Genomic DNA, 12511 nt, shown 5'->3' with positions numbered 1-12511 from the left:
TGTATATGTATGCCTACATGCCCTGCAGGGTTGTGGGCGTGGACTGAGGCCTCTCAGGTGTCTCTGAGCTTCTGAGTCATCTGCCAATCACACCGTGCCTTTCTTCCTCTCTGTAGCCATTTAGCAGCCTTCTCTTTCTGTCTGTCCCTTGAATTTGTACCCTTTCTTTCCCACAGCCTCTCGGAGACGGAAGTCGACTCTTGATCTATTCAGAATGGACGGGAAGCACAATGAAGAAGGCGGAGTACCCGGTCCAGACTTGGACTTGTGACTTGTCTGCATCTTTATGCAACACCACAGACTAAAACCCTGCTCGGCTTCAAAAGAGCGGATGTGAGGCTTGTTTGTGTGTGCAGCAGATTCAGACATAATCAGCTGAGGGTTATTTGTATGCTTGTGTGCGTGTGTGCATGTCTGCATGTCTGCCTCTGAAGGCACAGCTCTCTGACAGCAGTGTAAACCCAGTAAAACACAGTGGTGTGTCTTTCCCTCCCACAAGACTTGACTTAAAACCTCACACGCTGGCTGATCATATGATGTTGCCCTAAAGAGCCTGGAGGGGTAAGTCATGCTTCCAGAGATTCCTCCTAATTCCTTTTGCAGTTTTTTATTGTGGTTTTAATTTTTTTTCCAATTATGTCTTTGCCATGTTCACTAGTGGTAATGAATTACATACCAGGTAGTGTTTATCCTCCTCAGACAAACTATGTTCACATAAGTCTTTTCACAACTGTGACTTTGTGCCTTCCTCTTTCTACTTTATCCTTTTTCTCTTTTACATCTGTACTTCTCTTTTAGCATTGTGGTAACACATACTCAAGGTTGTGATGTTCTGTATTTACATTATGCATTGTAGGCAACCTCTCCCAGTAGTCTGCAAATGACGACTTCAATGTGTGGTTTGAAATATCCTGATTTATCCTGTTTTCCTCTTTGATGAAAGCTTCTTTTTTTTTACATAGGTATTTCTGCAACCGTCTGCAGATTTCTGAGGTTGTTATATTCAACAATCCTAACAACGATCACACTGTGTAGAGAGGATTAACATTGTTATCATTCGAAACACTTTATGTGTAATTGAAAAGAGCAGCTATAGGGATCTTAATCAAGACTGTCAGATACGACAATGGACCAAATTGTTTAAAGAAATCAGTAAATGAATGAGTCGATTTGTCACGTGTAAACATAAAAAAAAATAAAAAAGAGACAAAACTGCTTCAGAATCTAAAGTTTCAATGAAGTAGCTCTACATTTTAAGTTTCAAATAGGGGATAATTCATTTACAGTTGATCCTCTTGGTTAATCTGAGTTAACTCTCGTGCATGTACTGTAGCACTTATTGCACCCTGACAGGAACTGAGAAGTGAGCACCCACACAGGATATGTGGTCAGGGTCTGTCCCGGATGTGGATTGCATGACAAGAAAAGAATCATGCAGGCAGACAGAAAAGTAGAGTCATAAATATCAAGAGAAATGGAGAAGTAAAAGGATTTGTGAGATAAAAAGGCGACAAATAATATGAAGTTACAAGGTGGGATATTTAAGCCGTGATGATGTTCTGCTGCTGGTGTTCTGTCACTGGCATTGATGTTATCAGGAGGGATGCCTCCTTGGTTTGTGTTGACAACATGGAGCTGAAGCTTGAACTCTTTCACAGTTTTATCCTTAACGCAGAGTCAGAGTGCAGCGTGCTGATAAAATGATAAACAGCAACTGTTCAAATGCTCGCCAGAAACAGACCCTCAACTCCACCCACCACCATGGCTGATCCGCACAAAAACCTCTATCTCTTTCTCTCTCTCTCTCTGTCTCTCTCTCTCTCTCTCTCTCTCTCTCTCTTGCTCGGCTTACTTTGTGTCTGTGGTCAGGAAGTACAAACTGGTTTACATGTCATTTAAAGCCTGCTGCACTGCAAATCTGTAATGCCACACCAGGAAGTTAAAAAAAAAGAAAAAGAAGAGAACTATCATCTCAAATAGAAACACAACCTTCTCCAAAACTGGATCATTTCTGCTTTCAGGTGGTGAGTGTTCAGTATTCTGTTTATTTCAGTGTTGTTATTACACTTTGGAGTTTTGGGTTTCTTTCAAAGTGGTTTTTACAGATTTACAGAAAGAAAATACAAAGCCACTTTAAAGAAATCACTTTGATACTACAGCCAAATATAGCATAGAGTCTTATGAATGACTTTTTTTGTCTCTGAGCTCATCAGATGTTCCTCTTGGAGGTTCCCCAAAAAGTTTCTTTTTTTCTCATCTGTGTGGCATTCAAATAGTTCATGAACTTTAACTGAACAGTTTTGCATTTGTATTCCAGGGAGGATTTTCTTTTTGTCTCGCTTCTCATCATGCATAAGGGTTTGATTATTTGAAAATGAACATGCTTTTTTTTCAATCCTACAGATGTGTGAAGAGCGTTCGTAACCTGCTTCAGGATCTCACACTGAAAGGATTTTACAAAATGATCGTCCTTCTAACAGCAGAGGAGGCCGTATTATAAGCGAGACAACATTTACAGCTACAGAATCTGTCCCCTCAACAAAGGACTTGTGACTGATGGAGGAGGAAAACCTGTTCTCCTCTCTGCCAGATGTTACAAATTCAGTCCTTCAGGAGCCTGAACAGGACTTGTTGACCCCTATAGACCACCAGTACGTCAATGGAGAACAGGAGGGCATTGTGTGGGGCGATGAAGAGGTTCAAATGAACCAGGAACCAGAGAAAGATCAGCGCAGCCTCTCCCCACACGCTGGCAGTGACACTCCAGACGAGGCAGAGCCGTGGGAGCAAATAATATGGCCGCCGGTGCGCCCCATGACCTGCACCAGCCCCCCGCTGTCCTTTGCCACAGTGCAGTGGGACATGCCGGACTCCTCTGCAGAGACACGCAGCTTGGCCAATGAGCTGGACTCTGTTATAGGGACGAGTGTAGGCACCACTTCCCCATCACCTCACCCATCAGAAGACATAAGTGATGACATTCTCAGCGAGGAAGACAGAGAGGAAGAGGAGGGATTTGATTCTGGGCTTCTGAACTCGGATTTAGAGCTGAACGGAAACAACTTGCCGGTAAGTAGTCAAGCTGCCAGCATTTTGAATTTTATATATATATATATATATATATTTTTTTATCCCTTTTCTGTTTTAATTTACAAACTAAAAAACGTTTTCCTGTGACAAACCCTTCTTTCACTTACCATGTCAAGCTGTATCTTTTAAGAGAGACATGTTCGGGTTCATGCAGTACATTGAGCAGTTATTGGAAGACTAGGGTGGACATAATGTTAGTCAGAAGAAGCTCAGAGTGCCCACTGACGATCACAATGTCTTCTTGCTATATTAACGTCATGATCGGTGGTTTGTGTTGCAACCTTCAGCCATGTGATGCCGAAGATGTGCAAGAGCCGACGACACAGGAAGAGGAAGACTCAACACGAGAGCTGTTAGGCAGTAGCAACGGTACGTGTTATTGAGAACGAGACATTTAACAAGGTGTGAAATAACTGTGTTTTTCCATTCGTTGCTCAGTTTGACTTTAGAATTTCATGATTTGTATTTTGAATGTTTGCTTATTACTTGCGGCATGTTAGAAATGAGTTGAGATTTAACAGCAGACACGTTTACCTTCTAGAAAGTTTCCCTGACTCTCTGAGGACAGACTCAGAAGAAGAAGAAAAAGAAGAAGAAGAAGAAGAAGAAGAAGAAGAAGAAGAAGAAGAAGAAAAAGATCAAGAGGAGGAGGGGGGTCAGTCAGAAGGCTCGGAGCCAGCCGCGTCTTTAGAAGTAATCGATGCTCTTGAGGAGATCGAAGGCTCAGAAGACGAGGCGGAAGGTTTTGTGGATTTACAGCTAGAAGAGGAACAGGAGGAGCCCGGGGTCCTGCTGACGAGAGAGGGAGACGTCGAGGAAGAGGAAGAGCAAGCATCAGCGAATGGTGTTGAGGCTGAGGAAGAGGAAGTAGAAGAAGAAAAGGGTGTGAGGATTACCTGGACTGAAGAAAGTGAAAAGGCAGAAGCTGCATGTTGTCTGAGTCGCGCGTAAGTATCATGGACTTCACAAAGGGGAAGCAGAAATGTGTTCACATCACGATATCATTTTGCAATCTTTCTTGACGTTATATAACAACTGCTTTCCTTACTTCATCTGTAGGGAGGTCCCTGCAGAGCTACAACAAACTGATGAAACCGGGCAAACTATAAGCCCAGATGAGCGATTAGATCTGACACAGACGGAGCTATTGGATGAAAAGAGGCACTCCGGGACTGAAGAGGAGCCAGAGATACAAGGAGAAGGTTCCACAGGACTGACTGAAGAGCTAAAAATGTGCAAAAATGTGGAGCCTGATCAGTCAGAGGCTGTGAACAGCATAGAAGAACCGCAGGTGCATGCAGCAGGTAATGCAGAGAGGGTAGAGGAGGACTCCAAGGAGATACTGGAGCTGACTGAAAAACTACAGGAGACAAGTTGTTTGGAACATCAAGATTGTGGGAAAATGACTTCACAGGACGTAGAGATGCCACAGCAGCCTGAACACACTGAGCAGCTCGAGGTGACTGAAGGGAAGGAGCAGAGCCAAGCAGAGGAGCAACACTCCGAGGACCAGTTAAGTCAACATCTGGAGCAGATGGAATTAGAAGAAGTGTCAACCCAGACTGAAAAAGCAGACCTGCCGCAGGAGTCGACTCTGTCAGAGCAGATATTTAGCACTGAAGCTGAAGACCCCGGCGCGGCAGAGCAGCAGGAACAGACGGAGCCATCGGAGCAGAATGAGCAGCGAGGGACCGGCGAGCAGCACGTGCAGCCCGAGAAGACAGACGCGTCGGAAATAACAGAGCAGCTGACGCCTGGTAGCGAGGTCACGCAGCAGACAGCAGAGGCAGAGTTCACTCAGGAGGAGAAACAGGCTGAGATGTCACATCAGGCTGAGGAAGAGGACGATGTAAAGGATGAAAACGTGCAGACATTTGCTTCAAATGGAGTGCAATCCAAGCCTCATATGAACGGAGGGGAGGTGGACAGAGAGGCGGCCCACCTCCTTGCTGATAGGCTGTTTAAGTTGGACGGTTTCCAGCGTGTCGAGGTGGTGAAGCACATTGACAAAGAGTAAGCACATTCTGTATTTACTTTTACCTTTACTGTTCTTCTAACTGTGTGGTGATGCTGTTTCGAGCTCTGCAGCTGATACCTCAAGTTGTGAGCTCTGAGGTGCAGGTGTAGCTTTTCTGTCATTAACACATTCCTTTCCATTCACACAAACACATGCAGTCATAGTGACTATAGATAGTGTGCACTGATAGAACATGAATACAGTGATGACTTTAAAGTCATGCATACAACCAACTAGACAGCATAGATTAAAGAATCAGAGCTCTTTGTATACATTTTCAACAAGTAAAAAAAGGAGACTTAACTTTTACAATCAAATCTTTAGACCTTCATTTTCTTTCTTTTTTGATAATTTTCCCACAATTCCTTCAATATCTGGTGTTTTAAAGCTGTGGACAAAGTGGCGTCTCTTTGGTGATCTTGTCCTGCACTTGTCTAACTAGTGTTTTTACCCTTCCTAATGTGTTTTAACAGTGAAATGTGTCACTCGTCAAGAAGCGTTGTGTTATTTCTCTCTTCTGACACCTATCACCGGCAGTCGTTTCAGGCATTCAAAATAACTATCTAGAAATAGTTGAACTTTGTTCTTTGGGTCTTATTCGCCTTTTTAGTTCGTAAAGAGGAAACAACTTGCCTTTCAGTTTGTTCCATAATCAGCTAATCCTCATGGGAGCTTTACATTGAAATAAACAATCTTGTATTTTGTCTAGGCTTTGAAACATACGTCAACACATCAAATAACAAAAAAACTTCTCCAGTTTTTGAACATTTGAACAGCAAAATATTTCATGAACAATCTGAAATCAGCACAATTGCAAGAGCACAAAAGAAAGTTCAATTGGCTTTTTACAGTTTTTACTAACTGAACAGTGCATGCAGACTATCTGCCACCTGAATAAAGATGAATCAAGCGACCTTCATTGTAAAAAGAAGACCATCAGCTCTAGACCAACATGTCATATATCATATTCAGGAATCAGGGCAATAACTTTGCTGCATATACTGTACAGTACATATATATATATGTGTGTGTGTGTGTGTGTGTGTCCCAGTGTTTCCCCTACCATTATATTACAGACCCCCGCCCCCCTTGAAGGTTAAATTAATTTTAAGATTTAATTTTGGGCTTTTTGTGCCTTTATTGTAGAGATAGGATAGAGTTGGAAATCAGAGAAATAAGTCATTTAAGGATACATTTCCGATAGAACAGGACAGCTGTCAAGATTCCTTCAAGTGTTTGTGTCGGCGTCCGTCTGCCCGCACCTCCCCACCCCACCAAAGCTGTAAACCTAGGGCAAACACTGTGTCCTAAATGTTTGTTTTGACATGACACAGATACAGATCACCTCCTCAAAGAATGAATAAGGTCTGCTGAGAAGAATTGTGCCAGTCCTTCCACATATATGCAGCTTCTAATTATTCTATTCTCAGTATTTCGATTGACCTCGATGAGGCTGTATTCAGTAATCATATCGAGGTCTGCTCTGTGGTGAAACGAGCTGTCGCTGTCTTCTGGAGGAGACAGTGAAAAAAAACCCCTTGTGATGTCATCTCGGAGTATCTCGGCAACCAATAAACAAAACATAGTCTTTGTTTCAACACCTTCATATATCCAGACCACGTCTTCCTCCTTTGCCTGTTAATATGAAATGTTGCAAATTAGTACAAATAGCTTCGCCCCCTCAACAGTTTCCCTTTATTGACATCAACATATTGAGTCAAGAGATTGTGATAGTTTAATTAAAACTCTTGTTATACTAATGTATTTTTTTTTTTTTCTGTGTAGTAATGACTTCAGTCGAGCTGTCGGGGAGGAATACCTTAAATACTTTGACTTCACCGGGCAAACTCTTGATCATGCTCTGAGGTGAGAATTATCAAGGCGGAGCTTGGTATGCCACAAAACGCTCATTCAACCTCTTGTGATCTTTATTTGAATTTCCTGTCTCTCTCTCTCTCTGTGTCTCTCTCTCTCTCTATGTCTCTCTCTGTCTCTCTCTCTCTCTGTCTCTCTCTCTCTCTCTGTCTCTCTCTGTCTCCCTCTCTCTCTATGTCTCTCTCTCTCTCTCTGTCTCTCTCTCTCTCTCTGTCTCTCTTTCTCTCTGTCTCTCAGGTCTTTCCTGAAAGTGGTGATTCTGATAGGAGAGACTCAGGAGAGGGAGCGTGTGCTGCAGCACTTCGCATGCCGCTTCCATGAGAGCAACCCGGACTCCTTCTCCTCCTCAGGTGAGCCCCTGTCGGAATGTTTTTTTTTTTTTTTTTTTTTGTCATCTCAGAAATACAGCCGAGAGGGCTCACATGTACTTGATGCATGCTTTTATCTATCCTCAGGTGCTGTGTTGGCTCTCACGTGTGCTCTGATGCTTCTCAACACTGACTTGCACGGACAGGTGACCTACCTTTATGACTGTAAAGGTTTTGTTCTGATGTTACAGACTCTTATCAGAAAATCTTTATGAGCATTTGTTTTTTGTGTGTGTTCACAGAACGTAGGAAAATCCATGTCCTCTTCTAAGTTTGTGTGCAACCTGGATGAGATGAATGAGGGAGAAAACTTCAGCAAGGATCTCTTGAAAGTAACGCTGACACTTATTTGCCCACAGAAAGCAGAGTCAAAGCGTTTTGAGTGATTGCTGATCATTGTCCTCTTTTTTTCATAGAGTCTTTACAACTCCATAAAGAGTGAACCGCTCGAGTGGGCTGTGTAAGTGGACTCCTGCTTTGATTCCTTCTTGATTATACATCCTTCTCTTATAAAGCCTGATCCCTAACTCTCTGTGTTTGCATGTTGAAGCGATAAAGAGGAGTTGAAGAGCTCCATATTAATGGATGAAGATGCAGGAGAAGACGCACAGCTGCGCTCAAAGTCAAACCCCTTCCAGGATGTTCCTCACAACAAAACAGCCAATGTGGTCAAACAGGGATTCCTGCAGCGAAAGCTCCACGCCGACATTGATGGCAAACGCAGTGAGTGACACACAGACACAAACACACAGATATAAGGGTATAAACAGGGACAGGCTCGTCTGGATTCAGTCCATGTGACATTTTGTAAAACTAAAAACAACAGATGTCATGAGGGGGTTTAGTATCCTGTATGGAGAACAACCCAGCGACAAAAAATGTTCAGTTCATCACCATCACAATATCAACCAAAGGTGCAGAGGCAGGCCTGTCTTCTTCTTCATTCTGCTGTTTTTTGAACCGCCCTGCACCCGTGTGATATCGTATAACTACCTCCTTTTTCTAACACTAACCTAGCAGCATCAAATACTGAGAATGTATCGTCCAAAACCGGTTAAAATAAGACCAGATTTTTGTTGAAAAGGTGAAAAAAAGTTACTATTTCTAACATATTTCAAAGACAGCTGACTTTTTATCACAAAACTCTGAAAACACGTAAACGAAAGTGAGTTGTGGCATTGTTGAAAAATCTCTGCTTTGTCTAAATGTTTTTATTTTATTTTGTAGTTTTTAAATTATTGTAATTTAAATAACATAATAGTTATTGCGAATCTTATCTTATATCTATGCAGATTTTGACCCGTGCACTACATGTGTAAGTGGTGTTTTTTAAACAAAAAATCTCACCCAGTTTTCCTGTTACATCAAAATGTTTCGCTCATGATGAATATTTGCTGTGGAACATATGAAAGGCTGTTTCTACATCCTGATGAATGTCACTTTAAGTCTCACACCTGACCCGCTGCAGAGGTTACAGGCGCTCAAAAACACAAAAAAAGAAATCATCAGTGTTGTCACTGATGTCTCAGCCACACAGAGGCTTCGCTATCAGCTTCAGTCTGTTTCAAAAGCAGCTTTAAGTTCATCACCATTAAATGTTGCATTTTTAATAATTGTACTAAACCTTAACAGACCACTGTATGTTTTATACTTGTTGTTTGGTAACATGGTCAACAGCAATCACTCTAATTTAGCAATCATTGAAAAATAAAAGACCAATCGTGTCTAGTGATTAAAGTTTGGATCCTTCTTGGACTCTTCATGATGCACTTTGTAACCTCGGCCCTGCATTGATTTAAGAATGGAGGAATACTGCTTTTACATCTCGGTTTGGGTTAAATTGAGTTTCATTTCTAAAGTAAACAGCTTCGATATGAGCGCTGACTAAACTTCTAAAACCTGCTGAATGTCTCTTCAGCTCCGTGGGGGAAGAGAGGCTGGAAGACTTTCTATGGAGTGTTGAGAGGAATGGTCCTTTATTTACAGAAGGTAAGTAACCAACAGCATGCCCCATTATCAAAAAATACAACTTGTGATTGTACTTTCTATGAAGAATGTTGTGTTTATCAGTGCTGTGATGTCCTGTCTTTGTGTGAGTCAGGATGATTACAGGGGGGGTCAGATGATCAATGAGGAGGTGGTGAGCATGCATCACTCTCTGGCCGAGCAGGCCGCCGACTACACCAAGAAGCCGCACGTCCTCCGCCTGCAGACGGCCGACTGGAGGGTGTTCCTCTTCCAGGCCTCGTGAGTCGCAGCACAACCCGCGTGTTTGAGTGTGTTCATGTTTTTTTTTTTTTTTTTTAGTGAAAGACTCCATCGACATCGTTTGTTTTTCTCCTCTCAGATCCAGGGCAGAGATGAATTCATGGATCAGCCGCATCAACCTGGTGTCTGCTCTTCACTCCTCGCCTCCGTTCCCCGCTGCTGTCGGCTCTCAGAGGAAGTTCTGCAGGCCGCTCCTCCCCGCCTCACACTCTGCACACACTCTGGTACATTGCTTCTTCTTTATCTGTGTGACATTAAGACTATAACAATACCAGGAGGAATTTACATTTATGAATGTGTCTACAGTGTTTTTATATATTTTGGTTTTAAAATGCACAAAGATGAAAATGAGATTATCAGCAAACCTGCTCTATTATTCATCTGATTCTTGTTTTTTCTGAGGCACAAAGCGCTTAATCTAGTTCATGTATTGCTATGTGAGACACAGAATACTTATACTGGATCCAACCTCAATTACAAAGCAACAGTGCAACAAAAACAACTCGTTTTAAAATAACGAGCAGTAACAGTTATATTCTATATCAGATTGCAAGATCGCAATTATAACCATTTGCTTTTTGTCTTTTATATCAGAAACAAACATTAAAACCTTCTCATTTTGTATTTTTTGAACAGGTCATTTTAACTTGTGTCTACAGGTGAAAACACTGAATAAGTGTAAATGTTAAAACTGTCATGTCTTACTTTGCTAAAGCGAGCTATAGACAGATTTGATAAGCTCTGAGAAGCCTTCAAGCTACTGCGTTCTGAACGAAGGTGAATTTAAATGTTTGTGAAGTCCACTGTTGTGTTGTAAAGGAAAAATGGAAGTGTTGGTCCTTCTTTGAAAACTTGAATGCACTTGTTTGTATGATCACTTCCCACATAGTCTATGAAAATTCATTAAAAATGCAGTTGAATTGCGTCTTTGAAATACAGCAAAGAAAATAATCAAATGGGGAAACATTTCATATCCTTCACCTTCACACCACATCCTTCACACTTCACCATTCAGAAGGATTTGCATTAAAAGGATTAGCATGAAATCTGTTCCTCTTCATTTCATGGCAGGAGAGTCAGATGCAGTCGCATGCAAAAATGCTCGAGTCCTTCAAGACGGACCTGACGTGCCAGCAGCAAAACCTTCCAGAGGGAAAGAAAGCCAAAGCCAAGGAGCTGGAGGAGCATCGAGTCAGAGCGGAGTACCTGCATCACGAGGTGAGAAACGTTCTGCGGGTCGATGTCTGTGTGAAAAAAAGGACCCACAAGTGACTCCCTGTGTCTTGTTTGAATGTGTCGCAGATGTGCCGCTATGAGATCTACATCCATGTGCTGGAGGCCTGGAAGAAAGCAAAGACGACAGACGACAGCGTGATGACCACAGCAGACCTGAACACATTTGATAAAGCTGTGTGTGTGGACCCTGTCGGTGAGGGCGATGAGGAGAGTGGCACCCTGAAAAAGTCCTACTCCAGCCCCTCCCTGGAGATAGAGTCGCCTCCTCCGACCATGATCAAAGTCAGGCGCAACATTTCAGAGAGACGGACTTATCGCAGGACCATAATTCCCAGATGGAATAAAGAATCTTGAAAGACTCAAGAGGTAACGCGACGCAATAAAGACCCTTTGAAAAAGCAGATTTATAAATCTTCTCTGAGTTCACAGAATTTCAGGGTTCAGTTTCATGAAGAGATCTTAAATCTTGTCATGATGTCATTTTGTTTCACAAGTTTCTGCAAATTTTGTCTTTTGCACTTTTATGAAAACAAACCTCAGGGAATCCCGAGCTGTCTGTCAGGATAGAGGGACTGATCCATCTGTTGAATGACTCAAATCTGGACCTAACTTATTTCTTTTATTGTGTTGACTTTTGGTCTCTTTAGGGCTAAAAAGGTACGAATCGAAATTCATTTCTTGTTTCACATTGAACAAAATTAAAATGCAAACCACTAGAGGGCGCTGTAGCACAGCTCATCTCAGTGACTAGAGGGGCTTCAGGATGTGCTGTCAGTTTTAAACTGTTTTGAAGAATCTTAATTGCACTATTATTGTTTTAAATGTGTATAAAACCTCGACTTGTGTTCTGTTAGTGTACATGATGTTATTGTCGCTTATTGTTCTCAAATAAGTTTATTTCCAACATATTCATGTTTTTGTTCTCTCTGTGGAAAAAAAATAAAATGTTGTAATGCTTTAATCGAACAGCATGAGCAAATAACTGTTTGAAGTCTCAATGTGAGGGGCTCTAATTTATTTTTTTTATTTCAAGAAAGTAGTTTAAACATTTCACCCATGTTTCCATGGTTACCTGTATGTCAGATACAAACAGGACAAAGAAGCCGAATGTTTCAACAAAGTAAGAGAAGCATTACAGAAATGTCTTTGGCTGTTATTTGATTGCAATTTTACAAACACATAAAACTAAAATTGACTTTATTATGAAAATCCCAAGACAGAAACATGTTTAAACTGAGTCACCTCTGGAGGAAATTATTGTTATTATCATGTGAGACGAGAAAGAAATGTCTTGTTTAAAAAAAAATAAAAAAAATGTTTTGATCAAATTACGCAGTTTCAAATCTAAAAAAGGAAAAAGTCAGAGGGCCACAGTGAATGTTGTTGATTGAACAAACTGAAAGATTAACTCTCATTTAAATCAATGTCATTTATTTATTCAAACACTCCGGATTTCTAGACAAGTTTAATCATTTACTGTATCAAGAATGTTTACATTTTTCAACGCTGCGATCTTCACTCAAATGATCTCCTACGTATCACCTCAAGAGGAAAAAAAAAAGTCGCGGTGCAGACCTGGGAGTTTGTTTTTTTGTGTGAGTGTGTGGGCGTCGTCACAATGTTTGTGTTTGTGTGTGTGTGTGTGTGTGTGTGTGTG

General features: G+C 41.6%; 1 protein-coding gene across 3 annotated transcripts; it reads left to right on the top strand.

Moving 5' to 3' along the window:
* Window positions 1-139: 139 nt before the first annotated feature.
* Window positions 140-11815, top strand: LOC109996608 (PH and SEC7 domain-containing protein 3). Of its 3 annotated transcripts, none has more exons than XM_020650821.3 (16): window positions 140-561; window positions 2404-3069; window positions 3378-3459; window positions 3632-4037; window positions 4150-5103; window positions 6893-6973; window positions 7220-7332; window positions 7438-7496; window positions 7593-7682; window positions 7767-7810; window positions 7901-8073; window positions 9269-9339; window positions 9452-9597; window positions 9698-9842; window positions 10690-10836; window positions 10921-11815. In XM_020650821.3, the coding sequence occupies exons 2-16, from the start codon at window positions 2557-2559 to the stop codon at window positions 11206-11208; spliced, it is 3312 nt and encodes a 1103-aa protein (XP_020506477.2). In that variant the 5' UTR covers window positions 140-561; window positions 2404-2556; the 3' UTR covers window positions 11209-11815. The 3 variants fall into 3 exon arrangements, with proteins under 3 accessions (XP_020506477.2, XP_065821806.1, XP_020506478.2); XM_065965734.1 differs by lacking the exon at window positions 140-561 and adding an exon at window positions 883-993; XM_020650822.3 differs by lacking the exon at window positions 140-561 and adding an exon at window positions 1871-2024.
* Window positions 11816-12511: the final 696 nt, after the last annotated feature.

Source organism: Labrus bergylta, chromosome 17, assembly GCF_963930695.1.
Source record: "Labrus bergylta chromosome 17, fLabBer1.1, whole genome shotgun sequence".
Taxonomy (NCBI): Eukaryota; Metazoa; Chordata; class Actinopteri; order Labriformes; family Labridae; genus Labrus; species Labrus bergylta.
This window is presented reverse-complemented; position numbering and strand designations above follow the sequence as displayed.

Bases quoted from the DNA above. Each gene is read 5' to 3' on its own strand.
- LOC109996608 (XM_020650821.3), top strand. From the start codon at position 2,557: ATGGAGGAGGAAAACCTGTTCTCCTCTCTGCCAGATGTTACAAATTCA. The intron at 7,811-7,900 runs GTAAGTGGACTC...TGCATGTTGAAG, and splicing joins GAACCGCTCGAGTGGGCTGT to CGATAAAGAGGAGTTGAAGA. The intron at 9,340-9,451 runs GTAAGTAACCAA...TGTGTGAGTCAG, and splicing joins TGGTCCTTTATTTACAGAAG to GATGATTACAGGGGGGGTCA.